Raw genomic sequence first — 27,389 nt, forward strand, 5'->3', positions numbered from 1 at the left:
ACCAAATAATCAGAGGTGTCCAAAGAAATCCCTTTTCTGCCAGCATCATTCATAAACACAGCAGCTTTAACAACTGAAATCTAGGGGCACCTGACTGGCTCAGTCTGTAGAGAATGTGACTCTTGATCTCAAGATCGTGAGATCAAGCCCCACACTGGGTGTGGAGCCTACTTAAAATAAAAAAATAAAAATAAAAAAAAACCACAACAAACAACTGAAATCTAACTCAGGCCAGTAGAAGTTAAAGAGGTTGCTTTTAGATGGAAAAAAATAGTCTTTGGAATCTCCATATTTAATTATGCCTTTGCTGGTTCCAAGAGAGTAATTACAGCAGCAATTACAGAATCTAATAACCAGCTTTATTGGCTCTGAAAGCTGAAGCAAAAACAACTCCAACCATGTTGAAATAAACATTAGTCTCCAGACAGTTGCTTCATTAGACACTCTAAACAGCTATTTGGGGGAAAATACAGAAGAGATACCCTATGACACAGAGACTAGTTGAAAAGGCATCGCCCAGGACTGGAAACTCCCTCTGTAAGGCACCTGCTAGTGACAGTACACAAACCATTTTCAGAGAACCATCAGTTCAATACAAGATAGGAGGCTCCTTGCTCTTAGGCAAAGGCAGATCTGACTTCTCTTTGAAGAGTTGCTAAGGAGGGCAAGTTTGCTTGCTCTGATCTGGGGACATTCACTATAGGCACCATGGGCCCTGGGCATCTCAACAGATGCTAAAAAGCCATAACTGTATGCTAATGACTAATACAGAGAGATTTAGGCATTGGAGAGAAGGAGGGCCCAGTAATAACCTCTCACTGAATGAATGAATGAATGATGGTGTCTAGAGTCCTTTCAAAGACCCAAGATTCTATATCTGAATTCATCTAGCAAAGATACAGGGACTAGGTAGGAGGGAAAGAGGAGAGTGCCGTTCCTTTCCCACTCTCAGCATGAACTACACAGCAAACACAAACACACTCCAGAGGACACTTCCACACAGATGCAACACTAAGTGGGAATTCTGAAGAACACTCAGCAGGTCTGATCATGGCAGGGCTCCTGGCAGGCAGGCAGATGAGTGAAGCTGAGGGAGCCCTGCTTTGCCTGCCTCCAGCCACCATTCAGATGCCCTCTGCTCATCATGCCCATGAGTAAAAACCTCAGTTGTTCAGGGTACCCTCAGCCAAGAAAACCTTATCTGGCCTTTAAGCCACTAGTCACTGCTGGGGTTACCTGTCATCTGCCCTGTGTATGTGGGCAAGAAAAGACCCAAAGTCAAAACAGTCAAGTTGATCAATGTCAAGGAAAGCCACCTCCTGCAGGGATGGTTATTGATAAGCATCCTGCACCCCATGGCATCAGACGTCCCACCAGACCTGACCAAATGAGTTACAACTTTGGCATCAAAAGGGGGTGGGCTGTGTGCTTAAAGGCCTCACAGAAATACTGATGTCCAAGCTGTCTCCTTAGAGAACTGAGAAAAAATGATGCCCAGAAAAGGTGACAGAGTTTGTCAGGATCACATAGGGAATTAAAGAAAGAACTAGAACCCAGGTCTGTAGCCAGGGCTCTTTCTACCACCTCAACCCTCTTATCTCCAAATGGAGTTGCTACAAGTAAACCAGCAGTTCCCTCACCATAAGGAAAACAATCTCCTAATTCTCTTTCATCCAATTTCCAAACTCTGCCCTTTGCAAACCGCATTTAAAAGCTCATGCTGGGGGCACCTGGCTGGCTCAGTTGGTAGAGCATGCGACTCTTGATCTCAGGGTTGTGAGTTTAAGCCCCATGTTGGGTGTAGAGATTACTTAAAAATAAAATCTTGAAAAATAAATAAAGTTACCAATATTCTCTTCTAAGCCTCCAAGTTAGATGACAAGGAAAAATTAATGGGAAAGAGGTGTAACATCTGCCTGGTTCCAGAATATTTTCCTCACATGTATGCTGTGGATCCTGTCCACAGTCGCAGAAAAAGGGGCAGGGCTGGGCTCTCATTTCTCTACCCTGTATAGAAGTGGCAGGAATAGCAATAGCCTGGGTCTATAGGGACTACAGAAAGGTCTCAGAAACCCAAATGTGCCTTTAAGTCCAAAAAGAGGCTGTTTTGTGTCCATCATCACTCAATATCTCAGGCTCATCTGCGAGAAAGAGGGACTCATCCTGCAAAAGCCTTGGAATGCTGTATTTATGCTCACATGGCTGAAGAGTACAGGCCAGAGGTACTGAGAGCATTTTTCAGAGCAGCTTCCTTCTCTGATATATCTCCCTGTTCCCCTAATTTGCTCTCCGTGACCTGGAGCTAATGCGCTCCATTTAGAGATGGTAAAATAAGTACTTGTGTATGACCAGGAAAGTAGAGTCTGAAACCCTGCTGACTTCATCAGCAAACACACAGGGAGTACAGTACTCACTGCAAGGAAAAATGCTAGAGAGAAAGAAAGAAGCCCCTTATCTGTTTAATGGGGACAAAGATGAAAAAAATAAGTCCCTCAATCAACTATCTAACAGAATCACAAATTGTTCCAAATCATTTAAACAGCACATAGAAAATGGTTCTGCGAAGGTAGGATAAAGGCAGGATAAGACACCTTCAAACAAGCTTAGGAAATGCTGGGTCATGTCAAGTTCACATGGTCATTTAGGGAGTCTAGTGTTCAGCTCTGAGTTTCAGTTCCACTATCAGGTAAACCCTGAACAATTATTGAACTTCACTAATCCTATGAGATAATAATACTCATCTCATAGACTTATTGTGAGGATTAAAATGAGATATGTGAAGCACCTGGCACAGGGCCAGACATGCCAAGTATTTAGGAAGTGGTCATTGGTATTATTATTAACTGCAGGAATTCTCAGAGCCTGTTTTAACAGAAAAAGAATCACCATCATCAACACGCCCCTCTCCTCTACCCGCCAAAAAAACAGCTTGGCGGAAAAAAAAAAAATTTAAAACCACCTTGATTACTTAGCCAACATAAGCTTCATCATCCTTGGTCCTGGGTGATGTGCAGTGGCACTGGAGCACAAAGAAAAGAGTGTGAGGCTTGGTGTCAGAATCGTGGCTCTGACACTGGCCTGCGGTAAGTAATTTCACCTCTCAAGTTATTTCACCTCTTTATCAAATGGAAAACGGGAGTGATATCACTACCCCAAAGATGAATGAGAAAGATAATGTCTCCGAAAATATTCAATAAAATGTGAGCATTCTCTCCATCTTGCCCATTTCTTTAAACTTCTGCCCCTCTCTCCTTGCCTGTGCCTGACATTCTCTCTAGGGAATCTGTGTCTTCTTCTATCTATCCTGTTCTCCCCTTAGCTCAGTGTGTCTCTCCATGAATGGGCATGCAGCTGTGGCGGTGAGAAAAATATAATATAGAACAGCAGCTAACATTTCTAAGTGGCTTCCTGGGTGCCAGGCACCATGACTGGTGCTTTGCATGTTCACTGAATCCTCCCATGAACCGTATAAACTGTTACTGCTCCACTGACAGATATGAACATTGAGGCTCAAAGAGTTTAACCCTTGCCCAAGTCATACGGTCAGACAGTGAGAGGCCTGGGATCAATGCCCGGATGCCTATCTGCAAAGAGTGTGTTCTTATTCCATGGAGAACATCTATCTACCCTGCACTGAGAAGGAAAGTGGCCTGCTTTTGCTTGAGCCTGGGGATCTGAAAGCCTCCTGTGCTTTCCCACCCAACAGATTCCACAAGCTAGTAGTCTGGCACCAAAGGCATCCAGAGGCAGCTCAGTCTGCCCAGAAACACTTGACTAATTGGTAATCCATGAGAGTAGGCAGTAAAAGCCTTTGGCTGAAAAGACACATTTTTTTCCTAGTGGATTTTAAATTGTTTAAAGGTACATGTGCTAAAATTCAACCATTTTATTAGCTCCTCTGCATTTAGGTTGACAATTCCGAGTATTGTAATGAGTAGTTTTCTGTTTTAAAGAATATCTGCTCTAGGGTGCCTGGATAGCTCAGTTGGTTGAACGTCTGACTTCAGCTTGGGTTAGGATCTCATAGTTTGTGAGTTCGAGCTCCATATCAGGCTCTCTGCTGCCAGCATGGAACCTGCTTTGGATCCTCTGTCTCAATCTCTCTCTGCCCCTCCCCTGTTCATGTGTGCTCTGTCTCAAAAAAAAACATTAAATTAAAAAAAAAAAAAAAAAGAGTATCTTCTTCCCTCATGCCCGCCCTGTGTCTTCCCTAGACCACAAGCTCCTCAAGAGTGGAAACTACATTTCTGTGCCCCTAATAGCATTGACATAAGGAAGAGATGAGGGTACTCCATAATGCTCAACTTTGCCCTGTCATTTCTTCTGAGGCCAGTAGGCTCTGCCCTCTGTCCTCTCACTCCATAATGTCCTCTAGATCTTTTCCCCAGAACCTAAAATGACCTTCCCTCTATATTCTACAAGACCCACTACCATAGCTATAAGAACTTGGTAAAGTTTCTCAAACCTCTGTCACTTGCTTACCTTTTTTTGTTTTCTGTATTAATTCCCATTGGAATGCTTACAACTTTATTTGTATTTTTTTTAAGATTTTATTTTTTAATGTAATTTTTTTTTAAAATTTTTAAAATGTGTATTTATATTTGAGAGAGAGAGAGACAGAGACAGACAGAGCATGAGCAGGGGAGGGGCAGTGATTTCTATACCCAACGTGAGGCTTAGACTCACACCCCAAGGGACCCACCCCATGGTGCCTAAAACTTTAAATTTTTCTTTTTCTTTCTTTTTTTAAATGTTTATTTATTTTTGAGAGACAGACAGAGTGCAAACAGGGGAGGGGCACAGAGAGAGGGAGACAGAGAGTCTGAAGCAGGCTCCAGGCTCTGAGTTGTCAGCACAGAGCCCAACACAGGGTTCAAACCTACGAGCCTTGAGATCGTGACCTGAGCCAAAGTTGGATGCTTAACCAACTGAGCCACCCTGGTGCCCCATTGCCTAGAAATTTAAAACCAGAGTTCAGGGGCCTATTTAAGTGACAGTGAGCCTAGGACCTCCCCTTGTGACTGTATCTGAGGGGAAGTAACAGACCTCGAGTAAGCAATACTGTTCCAGACTAGGCCAGTGGGAGTGGCCTAGGCCATAAGTACAAAGAAAAAATGGCCAAGGGAAGTCCACCCAGGGGAACAGTGCAAAGGCCTGTGTGGCTGCCTCCTCTTGTTCCGAAAAGGGCAGCTGATGGCTTTCCAGGGCTCTGCTGCAGCTGGGTTCCATTCACGCAGAAAGAAGCAGCATTTCACTTCCCAGACACAGCAGGCAGCCAGGGAGTAACTCCTGTGACAAGGGTAACTCAGGGCCAGATGGGGGTACTAGGATCCCAGGAAGGAAAATGATCTGCCTTTAGTTATTGAGGGTTGCAGTCAGACAGCCCGTGCTCTGGGATCCTAGGCCAAGGTTCTTTCCTGTTTGCTGGCCAGGGCACAGAATTTCATTTAAACAGCTGTATGAAACTGAGCACCCATGTAGCCCACAGATATGCCTTGGTTGTCCCATGTCTTAATACATACATTTGAATGTTACATATTTCACACAAATATCCAGAAATTTGGCTTCCTTTTGATAATGCCAATTTTCTGGCAACAATCCAGCATAATAAGTAGCAGCCATCCCTTTAGAAAGGGCACATACTCTCTAGTTCACCTCAGTGCCCACCACTTTCCACTAACATATACATGGCCATGTTACTCCTATACATGTCCTGACCACCCCATAACACTAGACATTAATCTTAGGTCTGGAGGAAACAGAATTACAAGTTATCTGGAACAATCCCTTACCTTCAGGCAGTTAAGGTTATTCGCAATGTAAAGACAGGCAGCCAAAGGTTCAACAAGTTGTTCAAAGTCACAGAGTTAGAGGTAATGGCTAAGGAAGAATCCAAGCCGGGTTCCCTGTTCCCTGGAACAGTGCTCTTTCCACTACTCTTGGGGAGACTTATGTCTAGGCAGAACCTGGACCATAGGTCCTGTGATCCTGGATCTAGCTTCTAGATCTGAATCTGTCATGATCAAATTATGTCCCTGAGCAATGCCCCTTTTAGGGCTCAGACTCCTCATCAAGGACATAAGAAGGATGGATTAGATGCTCCTTCTAAGGTGTTCCTCCAGCTCTAACAATATAGGAACCTATACAGTTCTGAAATTTCCAGTAAGTGATTAAAACAAATACAAAGGCTTTTACTGATTGACCCTGTGTGATCTTGAAAATGTAATTAACATCAATACACTCCATTTCCTGAGTTTTCTGCATAATCAAGTTTTTCCTGTCCAATAAAATTAGCAGAATCTCTTTTAACTGGTTTCACAAACTGTGTTAGAAAAATCAGAGACTCCTTCTGGCCTCTGAACTCAGCTGCTCCAGCTGGGGAGAGGAAGTCAGCATTCATACCCAACACTAGCCACAAATGTCATTCATATATGTCATTCAGGGAGAAAAGGTAATTACAGCTAGGATGTAAAACCAGAAGCCCTCACTCTCCATTTCTTTATAAGTTCTGGCACTGCTGACTTCCTCTCTCTAAAATGCCTCTCTCCTGTCAGTCTTAGAATATACCCTAGAGGGACGCCTGGTTAAGCATCTGACTCTGGATTTTGGCTCAGGTCATGATGTCACGCTTCATGAGTTCAAGATCCACATCAGGCTCTGTGCTGCTTAAGATTCTCTCTTTCTCTCTGTCCCTTACCCACTCTCTCTCTCTAAATAAATATAAATAAACTTAAAAAAAAAAAAAAAAAAGATGCCCTAGAATCTGGGTCCCTGGCCCCCATAATTTATTCTTGGGTTTTTCTGGATCCTTTTTCTCCTCTTCCCAATTCCAAATGAGTGGATGGACCTTAACCTTGATCCTGAATTCTTTACACATATACCTGAGCTAACACCTGTTCAGAGCCTTGTACTTTATTCCTTCACTTAACCTGCACAATAAGGAATTAGTCTTATTAGTCCATTTATAGATGAGGAGATTTAAGGCTGGAGAGGTTAAGTAACTTCTTAACCTCTCAATGCTTGTGACTAACTGGCAATTCAGGATTCAAATCCATATCCCTCCTGCTTCTAGCCAAGATAAAATGGTAGGGACTGAACTTATCCTCCTACCTAAGCAAAATGAAACAATGATTTTCAAGATGCAGGGCATCAGGTAAAAAAAAGGTCAGTGATCTCTGAGAAATGGGAAATAAACTAGGTGACAACTGCCCTAGTTTATTGCTTTGAGATTTCCTAGGCCTCTGTGCAGGGAGAGAAAACACAGGCAGGGCCCCTCCTCTGCTCGCTCTCCCTCCCTCTCTCTCTCTCAAAAATAAATAAACATTGGGGCACCTGGGTGGCTCAGTCAGTTAAGCGCCGACTTCGGCTCAGGTCATGATCTCGCGGTTTGTAGGTTCAAGCTCCGCATTGGGCTCTGTGCTGACAGCCAGCTCAGAGCCTGGAGCCTGTTTCGGATTCTGTGTCTCCCTCTCTCTCTGACCCTCCCCTGCTCACGCTGTCTCTCTCTCTCTCAGAAATAAATTAAAGCACTTTAAAAAATTTAAAATAAACAAATTAATTAATTAATAATAAATAAACATTAAAAGAAAAGTCTTTTAAAAAAAGATATTTAAAAAAAAAAAGAATATTTATAGGAATACAGAAATACCCAATACCCCGTAAGGTAAAATTTCCATTTGACATCCAATCAAATTAGGCAGAAGGAAAATGATACCAGATGAAAATATAGCTCTACACAGAGGTATGAGGAGCACCAGAAAGGATAAATACATGGATAAACATATAAAGCTTTTTAGTTGATTAATTAATTTTAAAAGATTGTATTAAGTAATCTCTACACCCAATGTGGGGCTCAAACCCACAACCCTGAGATCAAGAGCCGTACATTCCACCAACTGAGCAGCCAGGAACCCCACTTTTTAATTATTTAAATCTCTTTACACAAACAAACAAAATAATGTAGTGTGGGGTCTATAACATATGTAAAAGTAAAACATGACAGCAGTAGCACATAAGCCTGGGAGAAGTGAGAGTATACCACTGTATGGTTCAGGTACTATATGTAAGATGACAGTATCACTTGAAAGTAAAATATAATAAGTCATAGGTGTATATTATAAACTCTAAAGTAAATATTAAAAATAACAAAGAATTACAGCTAATAAGCCAACAAAGGAGACAAATGGAATCAAGAGAAAAAATGGGAGCAAAGAACAGATGAAATAAATTTTTAAAAAGAGCAAGATGACATTTATATATAGCCATATCAATAATCACATAAAATGTAACTTTTTTTTTTTTTACAAATAGTTTATTGTCAAATTAGTTTCCACATAACACTCAGTGCTCATCCCCAAAGTGCCCTCCTCCATGCCCCTCCCCCGCTCCCCCCCACATCCATCAGTCCTCAGTTTTTGTCAGCATTCAAGAGTCTCTCATGGTTTGCCTCTCTCCCTTTCCCCCACCATTTCCCCCCTTCTTCTCCCCCTTGATCCTCCGTCAAGTTCCTCCTAATCCTCCTATACGTGCAAACATATGATATTTGTCCTTCTCTGCCTGACTTAGTTCGCTCAGCATAACACCCTCAAGGTCCATCCATGTTGCTACACATGGCCAGATTTCATTCTTTCTCATTGCCATGTAGTATTCCATGGTATAGATAAACCACATCTTCTTGATCCATAAAATGTAACTTTTTAAATGCCTCAATTAAAAGGCAGAAGTTGGGGTGCCTGGGTGGCTCAGTCAGCTGAACGTCTGACTCTTGATTTCAGCTCAGGTCATGATCCCAGGGTTTTGGGATTGAGCCCCATGTTGGGCTCCATGCTCAGTGGGAATTAGACTCTCTTTCTCTCCCTCTGTCCTTTCCTCCATTCTCTCTCTTTCTCTCAAATAAACAATGGAGGGGGGCACCTGGGTGGCTCAATCGGCTGAGCATCTGACTTCGGCTCAGGTCATGATCTCACAGTTTATGAGTTTGAGCCCCACATCAGGCTCCCTGCTGTCAGCGCAGAGCCCACTTCCAATCTTCTTCCCCTCCCTCTCTGCCTGTCCCTCACTCACACTCAAAAATAAATAAACATTTAAAATAAATAAATAAAATAAACAATAGCGCACCAGGGTGGCTCAGTAAGTTAAGTACTGCCTTCCTCAGTCATGATCTCACAGTTCATGGGGTTCGAGCCCCACGTTGGGCTATTTGCTGTCAGCACAGAGCCTGCTTCAGATCCTATGTCCCACTGTCTCTATGCCCCTCCCCTGCTTGTGCGTGCACACTCTCTCTCAAAAATAAACATTTAAAAAATAAATAAATAAAAAAGTTTAATGTAAAAAAACAAATAAATAAAAGGCAGATGTTATTGATTAAAAATCCAACTATATGCTGACTACAAAAAATGTATTTCAAACACCAAGATAAATAGGTTAAAAGTAAAAGGATAGATCCTAAAAAAATTAAAAATAGAATTACCCTACGACCCAGCAGTTACACTAGGTATTTATCCAAAGGATACAGGTGTGCTCTTTTAAAGGGGCACATGCACACCAATGTTTTTTTAATTTTTAACTTTTTTTTTTTTTATTATTGAGAGACAGAGACAGCACATGAGCAGGGGAGGGACGGAAAGAGAAGGAGACACAGGATATGAAGCAGGCTCCAGGCTCTGAGCTGTCAGCACAGAGCCCGACGTGGGGCTCGAACTCAAAAACCGCGAGATCATGACCTGAGCCGAAGTTGGACACTTAACCGACTGAGCCACTCAGGCACCCCTGCACCCCAATGTTTATAGCAGCCCTACTGACAATAGTCAAAGTATGGAAAGAGCTCAAATAGCCATCAACAGATGAATGGATAAAGAAGATGTGGTATACATATACAATGGAGTATTACTTGGCAATTGAAAAGAATGAAATCTTGCCATTTGCAACAATGTGGATGGAACTAGAGTGCAGTATGCTAATCGAAATTAGTCAGGGAAACACAAATTTCATATGACTTCACTCATATGTGGAATTTAAGATACAAAACAGATGAACATAAGGGAAGGGAAGCAAAAATAACAAAAACAGGGAGGAGGATAAATCAAAGAGACTCTAAAATATAGAGAACAAACTGAGGGTTGCTGGAGGGCTTGTGGGTGGGGGGATGGGCTAAATGGGCAAGGGGAATTGAGGAAGACACTTGTTGAGATGAGCCCTGGATGTTACATGTAAGGGATGAATCACTGGATTCTTCCTGAAATCATTATTGCACTATATGCGAAATAACTTGGATGTAAGTTAAAAAAAAAAAAAAAGTAAAAGGATGGAAAAAGATATATACCAAGGTTACCCTACTCAAAAGAAAGCTGGAATGGATATATTAATTAATATACCAAAATAGATTTCAGAGCAAAGAATATTACCAGGAACAAAGAAGGTCATCTCATAATCATAAAGAGTTCAATTATCAGGAGGATACAACAATTAGAAACATTTATAGACCTAATAATAGAATTTTAAAATACATGAAGCAAAAATGGATAAAATTACAAGGAGAAATAAATCCACCATTAGTCAGATTTCGATACCCTTCTTTGACAACTGATAGACAGGAAATCAGTGAGGATACAGAAGTTTTGAACAGCTCAAAAAAAAATCAGTAGTAAACTTGACCTAACTGACATCTGTAGAAAATTTCACCACCAACAGCAGAATACTCATTCTGTTCATGTGTACACGGAACATTTAGCAATATGAAGCTCATTCTAGGCCATAATACAAAGTTCAATAGATTTAAAAGGAATTAAAAGCTCAATAAATTTAGAAGTTAAATCAGAAAATCAAGTCATACAAAGTATGTTTTCTAACCACAATAAAGTTAAATTAGAAATCACAAACAGAAGATCTCAGGAAAATTCCCCAAATATTTGAAAACTAACATATTGCTAAATAACTCAAAGGTCAAAAAGGAATGAGAAATTAGAAAGTATTTTGAGGTGCCTGGGTGGCTCAGTTGGTTAAGCTTCCGACTCTTGATTTTGGCTCAGGTTATGATCTCATGGTTCATGGGCTTGAGCCTCATGTTGGGCTCGAGCCTCATGTTGGGGTCTGTGCTTATAGCATAGAACCTGCTTGGGATTCTCTCTCTCTCCCTCTCTCTCTGTCCCTCCCTGGCTTGTGTGCACACACACTCTCTCTCAAAATAAATAAATAAATATTTTTTAAAAAGTATTTTGAAACAAATGAAAATGAAAAGCTAATATATCAAGATTTGTGGGATGCCACTTAAAGCAATACTTAGGGGAAAATTTTACAGCACTAAATGCTTATATTAGAAAAGAAGAAAGACCTCAAATCAGTGACCTCAGCTTCCACCTTAGAGAAACTAGAAAAAGAATAAAGGCTAAATTTTGCAGAAGAAAGGAAATGAGAATCAAAATGAAAATCAACATGGGGCGCCTGGGTGGCTTAGTCGGTTAAGCGTCCGACTTTCGCTTAGGTCATGATCTCGCGGTTCGTGGGTTCGAGCCCCGCGTCGGGCTCTGTGCTGACTGCCAGCTCAGAGCCTGGAGCCTGTTTCAGTCTGTGACTCCCTCTCTCTCTGACCCTCCCCTGCTCATGCTGTCTCTCTCTCTCTCTCTCCTAGAAATAAATAAAAACATTAAAAAAAAAATTTTAAAAAAAAACAAAAAAACAAAATGAAAATCAATAAAATAGAAAACAGATATATGTTAACTAGACTTATGGTGATCATTTTGCAATATATACATATATCAAATCAAATATGTTGTATACTTGAAACTAATATGTCAATTATATCAATAAAGGATAACAAAATAAAAAATAAAACAAAACAGCAACAATGAAATAAAAATAGATATCAATTAAATAAAAATCCTGTTCTTGGGGTGCCTGGCTGACTTAGTTTGTTAAGCATCTGACTTTAGCTCAGGTCATCATCTTACAGCTTGAGAGTTCTAGCCCCACACTGGGCTCTGTGCTGATGGCTTAGAGTCTGGAGCCTGCTTCAGATTCTGTGACCCCCTCTCTATCTGCCCCTCCCCCACTTGTGCTCGCTCTCTCTCTCTCAAAAATAAATAAACATTAAAAAAAAATCTGGTTCTTTGATCAATAAAATTGAACTTCTAGCTAGAATGATCAGGAAGAAAAATTGCTAATATCAGGAATGATGTGACATCACTACTGATTTCACAGATGCTGAAAGGGGGTATGATGTACAACGTCATGCTAATAAATTTGAAAACTCAGATTGATGAATTCCTTGAATAACCCAAATCCAAGCTCCTTCTACTATATCAGGAATTATACTTTGCTTGTAACACTTTGCTACCAGGAACAAAAAATGACACAGCCCCAAAGTTGAAGGAGTTCACAAACCAGCAAAGAGATGGACAATGTGATATAATGACTGAGGTAAGCATAGGGCACTATGGGAGCCCAGAGAAGAGGAACCTAACCTCTGCAGTTATCACACGCTTTAAAGGATGATAAGATAGGGGGCACCTGGCTGGCTAAGTCAGCAGAGCATCTGACTCTTGATCCCAGGGTCATGAGTTCAAGCCCCATGTTGGGTGTGGAGCCTACCTAAAAAAATAGATTAAAAAAAAGGATGATAAAAGATAGACAAGAGAAATATATCCCAGGCAGGAGGAACAAAAAGGCATGAAGAAGGTAGCAAGAAAAGATAAAAGCTCAAGAGAGAAATTCAAGAACAAACTTGTATGTCTTGTTAAGGAGCTGCTAGACTTTATCCCAGGATTAGAGGGAAGCCATTGAAAGATTCTAAGCAGGACAGGGGTGTGATAAGATTTGCATTTCAGAAAGATCCCTCTGGCTGCTGTGAGGAGAAAGGACTGGTAACCACTGCAATAATCCACAGAGTTTTAATTTTAAGGGCCTCAACTAAGGCCACAGTGGAGGGACTGACCAGGAGAAGATAAACTTGAGGGGCGCCTGGGTGGCTCAGTTGGTTAAGCGTCCGACTTTGGCTCAGGTCATGATCACAGGGTTTGTGGGTTGGAGCCCTGCGTTGGGCTCTGTGCTGATGGCTAGCTCAGAGCCTGGAGCCTGCTTTGATTCTGTGTGTGTGTCTCTCTCTCTCTGACCCTCCCCTGCTCACGCGTCTCAAAACAAACAAACTTGAGAGGTATCAAGAGGGAAGACCTTGGTCTGTATCCTCTGTTTGAATGTATAGGGGAAGGAAATGAGGAAAAGCACAGTTAAGAACAACCCCCACGTTCTGGCTGGGGCAATGAGGTGGTGGAGATGCCATTTCTCAGAGAGACTAGTGACTGACTCAGGGGAGAAAAGAGGAGACAGGAAAGGTGCCCTGAGAAGGCACTGTTAAAATTACATACGAGGGTGCCGGGAGGCTCAGTTGGTTAAGTGTCCAACTCTTGATTTCAGCTCAGGTCATTATCTCACGGTTTGTGGGTTTGAGCCCTACGTCAGGCTCCATGTTGGCAGTGCGGGGCCTGCTTGGGATTCTTTCTCTCCCTCTCTCTGTCCCTCCCCTGCTCACTCTCTCCCGCTCTCAAAAATAAATAAACTTAAAGGAATGTCAAAAGCTTTAAAAAATAACTAAAATAATGTACCACTTACATGACTATGTAATCAAAACAAACAAAAAAGTAACTTAAATAAAACAGCCAATTTCTGCCCTATCCCCAGACATGAAAAGACACTTATATTTATTTTTTTATTAAGACAAAAAAATGTTTTTAAATTTATGTTTATTTTTGAGAGAGAGAGAGAGCGCACAAGCAGGGGAGGGGCAGAGAGGGAGACACAGAATCTGAAGCAGTCTGCAGGCTCTGAGCTGTCAGCACAGAGCCCGACAAGTGGCTCAAACCCATGAACCATGAGATTATGACCTGAGCCGAAGTCAGATGCTTAACCAACCCAGCCACCCAGGCGCCCTAAGACACTTATATTTAAAACAGCAAACATGTATTAAGAACAACCTAACGATGCCTGGCACTGGAGCTGTGGTCTGGTCCCACGAGTGGAGTAAAGGCACTGCCGCACTCCTTCTCGCACCCATCAGGTCCCAGGCTGTATGCTCTTAGCCTGCCTCACTTGAGTGATCAGGTTCTTGGCTGGGACAGAGGGAAAAGCAGAGCCTGCCCTTGGTTTCCGTTCCCAGGCTAGGATGAAATGTTTCTTTTCCAAATGGCTTTTCTTCCCCTGCTTCCAGCTGAATTCATGCCAACAAAAGCCCCCTCTGCCTGAACAAGCAGGAAAGCACCCTGGCAACTGAGATGACAACAGCGGTCTGGGGGCTGATGCCGATCGTGGGGAAGTGGGGAGGGGGAAATGCCAACAGAAAAACACTAGGAAGTATTTTTCCAAAGCAAGAGGGAAAACCGTACTAGTGTTTTCTCTTTTTAGAATCGAAGAGACATGATGAAGTGGATAGAGACAAATCACCCTCCCTGCCCAAATGGCAGCTTCCAAAGAATGGAGGGCACGAGGAACTACAGTAAGCTGATGCTTTTCTGGGAAAGATGGTTTTGCCTGGGTCCACAAAAAATAGGGGCACAGAACCTTGGTGTCCTGGAACCCTAACGCATAGCTCTATTTTCACACTGTAAGAATGTGAACTCTGGGAGGAGGGGACTTGTCTCTCCATCTCAGTCTGTATTCTCAGCACATAGTAGGTGTTCTGTGAGGGATGGATGGCTGGACAAACACCCTTCTAGAGAATAAATCCAACCTTGTTTGCACAGAGGGGGAAACTGAGACTCAGGGAGGCTCAAGAAGAGTGTGTGTTCAGTGAAACCCTGGTGGAAGGTGGGCCTATGACCAGAACACAGGTCTCTAGTTCTTCCCCACAAGCCCCCACAAACCCTGCTGGCTCTGAGACAGAATGAACGAGCAGGAGCAATGAGCTCTACTAGGGAGGAGGAGAAAAGTGCAGGGGCAATTGTTTCCTGAGGCCCAACTTCCTCAAACCCCAAGCCTCTACAAACAAACCTGCCTTGTTGGCCATGTAGGGGAATAGGCTTATGATCCAAGCTTAGTCACAGAACAAGCCCCCTCCCCCCACTGCTGTGATTAGTCAAGTACATAACCCAAGCAGCCAATCAGATTCCTCCTCTGGAATTTGCTAGGAGATTTCAGAGGAGAGAAATGAGAGTGGAGGGAGGTAGTGACACTTTCCCTGCCAGGATCCAAAGCTGTAAGCCAGAGCAGCTGGCAGCCCTGGCCCAGGCTCATAAGGAAGTCAGTAAGAATGAGTCAACATGCCGTAAGAGAGACCAGCTCCGCCCTGCCCTTTCCCACAGTCATGTGTCAATAAGTCCTCCTTCCGCAAAGTAAGTCGGTATGAGTTGGCATTTTATCACCCCCAAATAAAACCAAACTGGCAATATCAGAAAAACAGCAGAGAAGCTGGACTCTCAACCGGGGGTCCGGGATCCCCACCACAACCTGCAAAATTTCACATGCATTGTATGTGTGGTTCTGGGAGGAAACAGCACTTACTGGGTTTTGAAAAAGGCCCATGATCTCCCAAAGAATAAAAAACGAAGGAGCTTGAGAAAAGGGAGACAAACATTCCCAAAGCCAGGGTCTCCAGATGAGGATCCATTAGGAGTTCTTGAATGGCCCACCAAATTTGGAGGTCTACGCTTCCTTCCTATTTCCATCTCCTAGCTCTGGTACCCCCAACTTCCTTCATGACTGCTTTTACCCCTGCAGTAACCTCTGTACAAATATTCCTGCCTCCAAGAAAATAACAGAACTGATATTTTCTTCTTGCTATTCTCTACTTTCTGCAACATTTGTGCTGGGTTGTTTACCCCAGAATCAGAGAAGAACCTCCCTCTTCCTTTTTCTTCCCAGTCATAGATCCTGGCTCACGGTAGAGAGACACATACAGCAGAGGTTCTGAGGATCTCAGGGCAAAAAAAGAGAGGAGCAAAAGGGCATCTCTAGGGGCGCCTGGGTGGCTCAGTTGGTTAAGCATCCAACTTCGGCTCAGGTCATGATCTCAAGGTCCATGGGTTCGAGCCCCGCATCGGGCTCTGTGCTGACAGCTAGCTCAGAGCCTGCAGCCTGTTTCAGATTCTGTGTCTCCCTCTCTCTCTGACCCTCCCCTGCTCACACTGTCTCTCTCTCTCTCAGAAATAAATAAGAAACATTAGAAAAAAAAATTTTTTTAAAGAAAAAAAAAAAAAAGGACATCTCTAGAGGACAGGGTCATTTCTCCTTCTACATGTACCCTGCCTGTCCACCTGGGTCAGGGGGATTAGGTTGGAGTGTAGCTAAAGTCCTGTTTACACACACATACGCACTCTCACACCTCTGGGGGAACTTACCTCTTATTTCAACATTCACCCTCCCTGACTGAGGAGCTAGGTGATTAACAATTCTACCTCTTCTCCCTTAGCTATTTACCACCCCTCCCAATTCTGGCAGACACGGATCAAGGCTGAAACATGGAAAAGAGCTTCAGCTTCTCCCTCCATAAAGGCTTGAAAAGCCTCTGCCCACAAATCTTCAGCCTAAGCCCTAAACCTTCAGCACAACAAGGGAAGGCCCCTTCCTACAACTGGAGCAATCAGGGCCCAAGAGCAAGAGGACTGTGTCCAGGGGAGAACTCTGTGTTGAGTGTGTGTTCTTGGGGGCAGAGGGATTATATTGCATACTTGCTCACAAGGTTGTGAGTTGAGCTCTATGAACTGGGGGAAGGCAGTGAGAGGAGAGAATGTATACGGATACGGGTAGGAGCTACCACCTGTCACCAATGGTCTTTCTTCTCTTTTTCTCTTCTTCTTCTTTTTTTTTTAACCAGTGGTCTTTCCAAACACAGACTTTAACATTCCACTCCCCTGCCTAGAAAACCCTGTACTGGCTTTCACTCTTTGCAGCCTCCTCAGGCTTCCAGCTCTCCTCAAATGCCCATCTCACTCTTCATCTGGCTTGTTCCCACTGGTCTTGCAGGGCTGTCCGGGCAGCAGCTTCTTAATCACCCTCCTCTCCCCAGGCCAAGTGAGGACACTTCTCCTGGATCCTGAATCTCTCCTTGCTGAAGACTACCTCAAAGTACCAAACTGTACTGTAACTGACATCCCCTTAGTGCAGTGAAGCTTCTGGGAACAGTCCCTGGCATAGATAAGCTCTTCAAGCCCATGTGTCATTTGAATGAATGAGGACGAACCAATGCCTATGGTCTGGTCAGTCACTTAAAAACTGACCAAGGACTTGCCATCATTCTACACCTAAAAGTTGATTTGAACAAGTCTGGCTACTAAAAAAGTTTTTAAACTATCTCAATGGACTAGACACCCCAACAACAGCCTGAGATCCTTATAAGGTTGGGAGAGAGCTTTAATGAGACTTTTATCCTTGCCAGTCCTCACTATTTATGAAATCACAAGACACCCACTGGCCTACCCCCCAGGGTCAAGGAGAAAACAAATAATGAATCTGTTCTTGGCTCCTACCTCCAGGGAATATAGTTCTCCGTTTCTGTTCTTTTTTATTTATTTATTTTTTTAAATGTTTTATTTATTTCTAGGAGAGAGAGAGACAGCACGAGCAGGGGAGGGTCAGAGAGAGAGGGAGTCACAGACTGAAACAGGCTCCAGGCTCTGAGCTGGCAGTCAGCACAGAGCCCAAAGCGGGGCACGAACCCACGAACCGCGAGATCATGACCTAAGCGAAAGTCGGACGCTTAACCGACTAAGCCACCCAGGCGCCCCTCTCCGTTTCTGTTCTTTGCAAAGCTTCTGAGCAGCATGCTAATAATGGCTAGGAAGATCCCCTTCCTAATCTACTCCTCCTTTTTTTTCTTTAAATTTTTAAATGTTTTATTTATTTTTGAGAGAGAGACATAGTGCAAACAGGGGAGGGGCAAAGAAAGAGGGAGACACACAGGCTTTGAGCTGTCAGCACAGAGCTCGACACAGGGTTCAAAACTCGTGAACCACAAGATCATGACCTGAGTCGAAGTCGGATACTTAACTGACTGAGCCACCCAGGCACCCCTACTCCTCCTTTAATACCTTTTATTATTTTGTGACTCAGGTCAAATCTCATTGTAATTAATTTCCTGGGGTTAGCCAAATTCCTATGCTGAAATGAAATTCATTTTTGTCAACAACTGCTATAAACAACTAGGCCACAGTCAGGTAATCCTGAGGTACCATGAGGTGGGAGTCAGGCAGATTTGGGTCCATATCCTGGCTCTGTCATCTATAATCTGGGTAATCTTGGATGAGCCTTGAGCTTTAATTTCGTCATTTATAAAATGGTGATAAGACAATAAAATAATCCTGGTATTAACTATAATCCCTATCACCTAAAAAAGGTTCGGCAAACATTAACTGAATCAGAGTCCATATGAAAAAAAAATCCCATTTCGGGAAGTACAGTGACAGTCATTCCCAAAAGGTTTCCCCAAGACTTTTAATTGGGAAAACATGGGCAAGTCACTTAACCTTTCTAAGACTCAGTGTCCATATGTATAAACTAAGGATAATAACGTCTGTATCTCATTGGACCACTACAAGGAAAACAAGGCAGCACATGCAAGGCACTTCTGTAGTACAATATCTCATAGTAGATGCTTAATAAATCTCCATCCCCTTCTCCTTCAATAGCAAAAGAATGGAAACAGAGGCTCAGAAAGCTAAGTAATTTCCCCAAAATCACATTCACTTAAGTAACAGAGCCTAAATACAAATCCAGTTTGTCTGACTTCAGAGCCCTTATTATGATTATTACTCCTATTCTACAGATGAGGCCAAATAGTTAATCTTGATGGCAGACATCAAGTAATATATACATTACAGATATAAATACAGATTTTTACACACACACATCCCAGATCATGAATTTGCTATCTCGTCTTCCCATTGAACACTGTAGTTTATAACCATATATATGTGAAAATAATAAAACTAGAGAACTAACTCCAAACTGCATAGAATTATCAGAAACCAAAATACAGGGAAGATAATATCTATTCCCTTGAATAATACACAACAGTGACAGATTGTAACTGGATTATTTAGAAAAGAATGTAAAGAAAGGAATGTTAGAACAGCAGGCTTCCTACCAAGGAAAGCAGTACCTCAGGGGTCCCCCAGTGGTCAAACGGAAAACAAAAAGAGAACGAGGACAAATGCCAAAGATTGTCCAGCAACTCACGGTACTTAGTCCTGGCCACAGCAGCCCCCGCAGCCCCTTGCTATGGTGATCCCAGGGCACCCCTCAGATGACTGACAGCCTCAGAGTCTCCCCCAGAGGAGATACTCTCACCTCTCCCTCTCGCAGCATTCTGGTTCTCCTGCTTCCGCTGTTGGGGGGACCATCCAGGGCTCCTGTCCATTCACCCCCCCTCCACCTCGCCCCTACCCTCTCCCAGCCATGCTTCCTTCGAAATCCTGCCGAGCACTCCTCCAGAACATCTCTGTACTCACTAGACACGAGACCTAGTTCTGGTTCCAGCCCTGACCAAGTCAAAGTCTTAGTTTCCTCATCTGTAAAATGGAGATGGGGAATGGACCCAAATGATCTAAGCCTCTTATGATTCCAAGACACAGTAATTCATCAGAACTGGAACAAGGTTCAGCCAAGCTAAGTCATGTGCCCTTCTTTCTTTCCTATTTACACATGTACTGAGGTAAAGCACTGCCTTGTTCAGAAGTCCCAGGCTGTTATCTTATTAATCCTATCTTAGGTACTGGTCTTTACTACCTTGGGAGAACTTTCTCTCAAGAAAGGAATCACCTTGCATCTGCTTAGACATGGTCTTCTTCCCTCCTACCAACCACAGAGCCATATGCCTTTTTTAGCATTTAAAACAAAATAAAACAAGAACTTGTTTCTCATACATGAAAACAGATGAGAAAAGTCATTCTTGAGTCTCTTTTCACTTAAGACACAGAAAATTCTATGTATTAAACTATTTGACCAACGTAGGTACAGAAATTCAGACCAAAATTAACTCACAAAAGACTTATGGTTTGGGGCATCTGGGTAACTCAGTCGGTTAAGTGTCCGACTCTTTTTTTTTTTTTAATGTTTGTTTATTTTTGAGACAGTGAGAGACAGAGCATGAGCGGAGGAGGAGCAGAAAGAGAGGGAGACAATGAAGCAGGCTCCAGGCTCTAAGCTGTCATCACAGAGCCCGATGCGGGGCTCAGACTCATCAACCGTGAGATCATGACCTGAGTGGAAGTCAGATGTTCAACCGACTGAGCCACCCAGGCGCCCCAAGCATCCAGACTATTAATTTAATTTAGGCTCAGGTCATGATCTCATGGTCATGGGATCAAGCCCTACGTCAGGGCAGACAAAGAAGGTGAGGAGTGCCTTGTTTTTTTTCTCTTCCTTATTGTCCAAGTTGTCTCCAGCAGAGGCAACAGGGCTGAGAAAACACCCAGAGAGGCAGATTTTCAGCTGGGCCTATACCTCTCCAAAGTACCCAATATGGTCTGAAAATGCAAAGAACTGGCTGAGAAGGGACTGAAAATCTAAAATCTGGCTCCTTTCCTATATTTATGAACACTGAGAGGACTGGAGAAAATTCTGTGGCTATATAAATACATACAGTCTCCTCTCCCAGCCAGATGCAGCCTCTTTCCTTCAAGCCGCTTCTCACTTTCTCCATTGGATCCTCGTCATAATTCCTGATGGGTTGTGAGCTTACGACAGGCCAACAATTATTCATTTCTGAACCCCCAGCAATACCTAGCACAGCAGCCTGCACTACTAGGTGTTTGGGAACCATACTGAATGAGTAACAGAAGGATAATATAATGCCTCTGAGATTCTTAAGGGGGCTAGAGTAAACAAATGCTGTTCTCTCAAGTCCTTAAACTGCTATAAAAATCTTCAAGACTGCTGAAGTGTCAGAAATGTTCTAGGTCTTGATCGACGGCAACTGATTACATGGGTATATACATCTGCAAAAAAACATTGAGCTATACACTTAAGACTTGTCTGCTTTACTGTAAACAAAATACACATTAATAAAAAAAGAAAAAAAATCAAGAAGCACCAAAAATTGCCATTTGTATGCCAGTTTTTTCCTAGGTCTCTTTATAAACTTCCTAATCCTCCCCAGAGGATTTTAACCTCCTGTAAAAGGGGTTAAAAGTAGGGATATTCTGATCCCTTGGATAGGTTCTTGGAAGGCAGGGAAAGACAGCCTGGTTACACAAAGTCAGGAAGGTAGCAATAACAAGACCCTGAGGTTTATGAGCCTCCACCGGGGCTGTGCTATCCTGCCAAACCGCCAACAGCCAGTTATAACTCAAAAGAAAACCACTCCCTAAAATAGCAACTGTTTGCTCCATCTCTCCCGTCAGCTGGTCTTCTGCATGGCAACTTTAATTCTATTTTCAAAGCCATTCTGGCAAAAGACCACCCCAGAGTCTGTTGAGAAGAAGTGAAGCAGCAGAACTCATCAGAATAAGATAAGAGTCAGGGATTCTAGTCTCAGGTTTGTCTTCAGGAGCTGTGTGAATTTTTATCTTATTTTTTTTTTTAACGTTTATTTATTTGGGAGGGGAGGTAGTGGGCAAAGAGAGAATCTCAAGCAGGCTTTGCACTGCTAGCACAGAGCCCAATGTGGGGCTCAAACTCACGAACAGTGAGATCATGACCTAAGCCGATACCAAGAGTCGGTCACTTAACCAACTGAGCCACCAGGTACCCTGAACTGTGTCACTTTTAACAGCCCACCTAACCTCTCTGAGCCTGGGATCTCCCTCTATATGGGCAAGATGAACTCTAAAGTTGTGTGATTTTTCCAGAGCTGCTTAGGATACATGAAGGTACTATGAAAGTTAGTAAAAGGGAGACCATGGTCTTTAATGGGCACTAGTAGGGCCTTGAGGTTTTAAAGAACCCGGTGGGTAAATGGCTTCCTTATTTTTAAGAGGCTTAGCTGTTCAAGGTGGTGCTAGGATTTACACCAAGCTCAGGTCTTTTCAGAGAAGCCCATTGTTCTTCCCAAGATATACAGCATCATCTTCCATCACCATCCTCAAAAGCAGATTTAAATAAAATGACTCCAGTAAGGCCAGTCCTGAGCAGCTGGTTCTTTTCTCCACTCCCTTCACAAAGGAAACAACTCCTGTGTATCCTGTGGCCCAATCCTGTGGGTTGGTGAGGTGGTCAAGTCCTACTACAAGGAAGCATCCTCAGTATGTTTAACTGGTCACTCCTGGGTTTTTGTCCAGCAGGGCTTAAGCCTGCTCAGCCCCAGAAGAAATGTGTGCCTCTGATTTGCCAAAAGACTAGCAGTCAAGTCAGAGGCAGACTACTGATCCAAAGGAGGCTCAGACACTAGGAGAGATGCCCTCCGGCAACTGTGCTGCTCACCTGGACAGAGGCTCATGGGAACAGCTAAAAATGATTATTCAGCTCTGGCACCCGAACCAGGGAATCACAAAAACAAAAAAACAAAAAAATCCACCCATCACATTCTATAAAACAGTTTGTGGCTGCCCTCAACATTTACAATGAACAGGTTTGTACCCAAGCTGCTAACGGACAAAATGAACACTAAGCTGCTCCATCTTTTTATGCAGCAAAATTGCTTAGAGCAACACCTGGTTCTCTGGAGAGTTACTGTAATACAGCACTTGTTGACTCAGACAATGTTAGAGCAGGAAGAATCTCAGCATTCATTTAATCCATCTTCTCGTCTTATTGTTCTCAACAATAGCTGATTTCTCAACAAATTGTTGCTTCTCAACAAAGGCGCAGAGTAGAGAAGGCACTTGCTCAAAGACACTAGTTGACAGAATCAGAACTAGAACTGGGGTGTCTCTAAGTCCCAGGGCTCTGCTTGACCATCCTGGGTGATGGAAGGAGCACCTAGAAAATGGGGGAAAAACAGGAGACTGGGAGCTCAGGAAAGAGGAGAGAATAAAAGAGTGAGTTCTCAGAATTTTGTGACTAGGATAGTAGACAGAGACCAGGATGAACTTGAAATGTATGGATCTCAGAAACAGAGGTCCTTGTCATCAGCCAAGGGAAGAAACTCTCCCTCCCTCTCTCAGGGATCAAAGCTAAACATGTAAGGAAAATTAAATAATCTCAAAGATCACAATTAATTGAGTAAGCCAGTTAAGGAGTCCAGAGCGAAATGCACATGAGGTAGTCAAGGACATGATTAATAAATGAGGCTGGGCCAAACTAGTTTAAGTAGGGAAGATCTGCCTGTCTACCTTCAGCATATAACCTGAGATACTCTCAAGTGGAGAAAAGTTACTGTTCTGTCTCTACCCAGCTGCCCAGGGTGTTTCAGCCTTCAGATAAAGCAGAAGGGGAACCCAGAAAAAGTTAACCAGAAAAAGAGTAGTGACCCATGAGTCCCCCCTGATAAGGGAACAACTCTCTACCCAACCTCAATCTCTCAGGTAATAATGGGTAGAAAGCCTACCAATGGGTAACTTCAGTAGGGTGCTGCAGGAAGATGGCTGCTGGTCCCCACAAACAGCTCAAGAGACAGAATGTCTATTCGGTATGTGCCTCACTAAATTGAACCTAACAGATTCCTCAGTTTATTATCCAGGGCCTCCTCAGGGAGGCTGCAGCCTATCTTTCCAACTGTCACTCTGTCTGAGCCACCACTACCCCCCCAACCTTCCCCTATCATCTCCCCTCCCCTCCCACATATACAGAATACCTTGGTTCCCACAATTCTTTCAGCCTGAAATGGCCCCACCCCCCTTCCACTGTCCCAAATCTTCATCTGTGTCCTACTGTCCCTTCACATGGAGGCTTTCACAGTGGGTACTTAAAATGTTGGCCAAATTGGACAGAACTGAATCTAACAACTTTTTTTCCTTATCCCACCATCATCTGACAGAAACAAACAGCCCCATCTTGGGATGCCAACCAGAGTTTCAGGTCCTAATCCTGAGAGGAGCCGGCTCTCTTTCAGGGACCATTTGTGTGGCCTCGCCTCTCTGCCTCTCACCTCTGAAATAAGAGTAATATTTCTTGTCAGAGAAGCTGAGTGCTTCAAGATGAGAGGCTTTGGAAACACATATTCTCAAGTTCAAGGCCATTATTTTAAATTCCCCTCAGACCAATGCATCATTTACCAACTGATGCTAAGAACTTAAAGCTTGTTTCCAGCCAAATGCCTCTTCTTTTACCACAAATGCCCTAGTGTATAGCTGTTGAGAGAGCTACACTGAGGACTCTGGGTAGCCTACTGGCTTTGTATTTCCACAGACTGTGGAGATTTTTCTCTTGAGTTTAAAAATAGCTCATGGTTTCAAGAAAAGCCCCAAGTTTCAGGCCTGCTATTCTCTCAAATCTCATGGTATAATACATTAACTGGTTCCCAGCCTATGGGTTGTGAGCTCATAGGGTTCATATTACCACTATACTAACTACACTGCTCTGTGAAATGTGTCTACCCAGCACTGCCTATGCCTGTGCTTCACACAATAATAAAAGCAACTGCCACCTGACGACCTACTGCCATTCACGTGACAATCCTAGGATGGAAACACAGATAGTGGGTATTTAATAAATACTGGTTGAAGGCAATTATTTATTTTCTCAATTAATGAATACTAAAGTACAACTACACATTATCACGTGACCATTCTTGATTTTTTTTTTTTTCTGGAATTAGAAAAGCATCCTCCAACCTGAAGACTGAAAACCTCTGGGTTGGTGAAAGAGTCCTGAGTAGGGAGGAATTCTGATCTAGGTCCCAATCCAAGCCAGACTCCCAGAAAGCAGAGCCAGGAGGCCGTAACCTATCTCTAGACCTTGGTGTCCTCAACAAGTAGGATTAAAAGTACCCTTACTGGGTCCTCTTAGCTCTGCTCTTTAAAACCTCTCATCCTTAGGCAATCTCTGGAGCAGTGGTTCTCAAACCTAGGAGCTTCTGTCCCCCAGGGGATATTTAGCAATGTTTGAAGATGGGTTTTTTGGTTTTTTTTTTTTTTTTTTTTTTTTGGTCACAACTAGAGGAGGAATGCTATGGACATCTAGCAAGCAGAAGTCAAAGATGCTGCAGTGCACAGGACAGCACCCTCCTCCCACAAATTCTCTGGTCCAAAATGTCAATAGTTCCAAGGCTGAAAAACCCACTGCTCTAGAAACCACTGAGAAACTGAGCTTGTTGTGGTCAAAGAAATGGAAACCAGGCTGGGAAATGCACAATGCTAATGCTGTAACAGACTGTGAATGAATGCAGTGAGCAAAGGTTCTCAAGCCATTCCAGACACATATAAACAGTCTCCTCTTGGTTTTCTCTCTGGCACCAGTCTCACTGTGGATAACATAAGCCAGTCATTCTGAGGAACCCCAACCTTGTCCTCTTCCTCCTCCTCAACCTGACCCACACCCATTATTGACACATTGCCTTGCTAAAGCTGGCAAGAGAATTCAAAATTAAGCATTAATAGCAGGGTACCAGGGGGCGCCTGGGTGGCTCAGTCAGTTAAGCATCCGACTTCGGCTCAGGTCATAATCTCACGGTCCCTGAGTTACAGCCCTGCGCTGGGCTCTTGTGCTGACAGCTCAGAGCCTGAAGTATACTTTAGATTCTGTGTCTCCCTCCCTCTCTCTCTCTCTCTCTCTGTCCCTCCCCTACTCGTGCTCTTTTTCTCAAAAATAAATAAACATTAAAAAAAATAGCAGGGAGCTACAACAGTACATGGTATAGTAGGAAAACACTAGACTGGAGTTCTAGCCTTGACTCAGTTCCTACAGAAATCACTTATGCTTTGAGTCCTAGTTTCCTCCTCTGCAAAATGGAGGTAAAATCACAACCTGCCCCACCTATCTTACAAAGCTTCTCTTTCAAAAAACCCTATATATAACCCTATAAAAATGTGAAGTATTTCCCTGCAGAATAACTTACACTATGTAAAGAACAGCATAAAAATGTATTTCCAAAGATAGGATTTTGTCTATTGATAAGTTATGAGCACTGAAGGCTATGGAGTCCTGGCCCTATCGGACACCCAAAATACCAAAACCCACTGTAATGCAGCCCACATCAGGATCCCCCAAGACTTCTGGATTGGACCAGTGACTCACGTAGCTGAATGTCAGCTTTCTCATCTCTAGTGTAGGTGTAGGTGTAATACCACTTAATCCATGGGTTGTTGAAAAAAAAAAATCAAACACGATCAAGTCTGTAAAGTGTATGGCATTTCCCAAAGACAGGGGAATGTTTTCATTTTCTGAAGATATTTCTATTTCTCCTGAAAATAATTTTTTTTTACTTTGAAATACGGGTTTTTTAGAATGAGAAAAATAAGGTGTTTCCATACTGCTCTGTCCTTTACACCTCGAAAATTACCTCTAAAATCTAAACGTGTGGGGGCACCTGGGTGGCTCAGGCTCAGCCCATTAAGCAGCAGACTCTTGATTTTGGCTCAGATTATGATCTTGAGGTTCATGGGTTTGAGCCCTACTTCGGGCTCTATGCTTACAGTGTGGAGCCTGCTCTGGATCCTCTGTCTCCCTCTCTCTGCCCCCCTCCTCCAAAATAAGTAAATGTTAAAAAAAAGAAAAAAAAAGTTTTTTTTTAATAATAAATAAATAAAATCTAAACATGAGAAGGGCTGTCTGCAGCCACCAGCTCTGCAGCCCTATCTGCTAAACACAACAAGCTGGATGCCAGGCTGATACTAGCTCCCTCCTTGGACATCCCATAGAAGGCTATCAGAGCCCATTACAACTCAAAACCCAAATCTTCTAACTCCAAACTTGCCAAGCAATCTGCAACATTTCACTGACCTTGTACAAGATTCTAAAAGGAGAAAATGTTCTGGAGACGTGGAAGCAACTGATATACTTGAAGGAGAATTAAGAAACTAGCAATTATTTGAGGTGTTCTTTTTAATTTTTAAATTAAATTTTTTTTTGTTGTTTTAGAGAGAGAGCATGAGGAGGGAGAGGGGAAGGGAAAGAGAGAATCTTAAGCAGGCTCCACGCTCAGCGGGAGCCCGAGAAGGGTCTCGATCCCAAAACCCTGGGATCATGACCTGAGCCAAAATCAAGACTTGATGCTCAATTAACTGAGCCACCCAAGAGCCTGTAATTATTTGAGTTTTAAATATCATCCTTGTTAGTTAACATTTCAAAGTCTAATCAACTCTGGGGACAAGAGCTGATCAAACTCCTCACCCTAATGAGTCTCGCTGAGAACGAACTCCCCCTCTAAACTCTACACAATAGCAGCCAAGCTACACACATGTAAAGTCTATTTTTTGCTCTTACAACCACCAGGCCTTTCAAAGATTATAAACAAGAAATTTATAGTTCCTGCTTATGCAAACAGTAAATCATTTCTCAAGTTTATTCCTACTTTCTTTGGTAGGAAATAAGACAACTGTAAAGCAAATTTGTAATACTTATCAGAATAAGCTGTACTTTAAATTTAGTGT

At 43.0% G+C, this 27,389-nt stretch overlaps 1 protein-coding gene across 2 annotated transcripts in view; it reads right to left on the reverse strand.

Moving 5' to 3' along the window:
* The window catches only part of CHMP4B (charged multivesicular body protein 4B), a 53,573-nt gene that overhangs the window by 10,788 nt on the left and 15,396 nt on the right, over positions 1-27,389 (reverse strand). Inside the window, exon 1 of one of the 2 annotated variants that reach the window (XM_039248733.1) lies at positions 19,270-19,522. The exons of the other annotated variant lie outside the window; for it this stretch is intronic. Within the exon in view, the coding sequence (XP_039104664.1) occupies positions 19,270-19,339 (70 nt within the window). The 5' untranslated portion in view covers positions 19,340-19,522. Of the gene's footprint in view, positions 1-19,269; positions 19,523-27,389 lie in introns of those variants that run through there. 2 annotated transcript variants of the gene reach the window in all.

This window comes from Hyaena hyaena, unplaced genomic scaffold, assembly GCF_003009895.1.
Source record: "Hyaena hyaena isolate Hyena2069 unplaced genomic scaffold, ASM300989v1 scaffold_315, whole genome shotgun sequence".
NCBI lineage: Eukaryota > Metazoa > Chordata > Mammalia > Carnivora > Hyaenidae > Hyaena > Hyaena hyaena.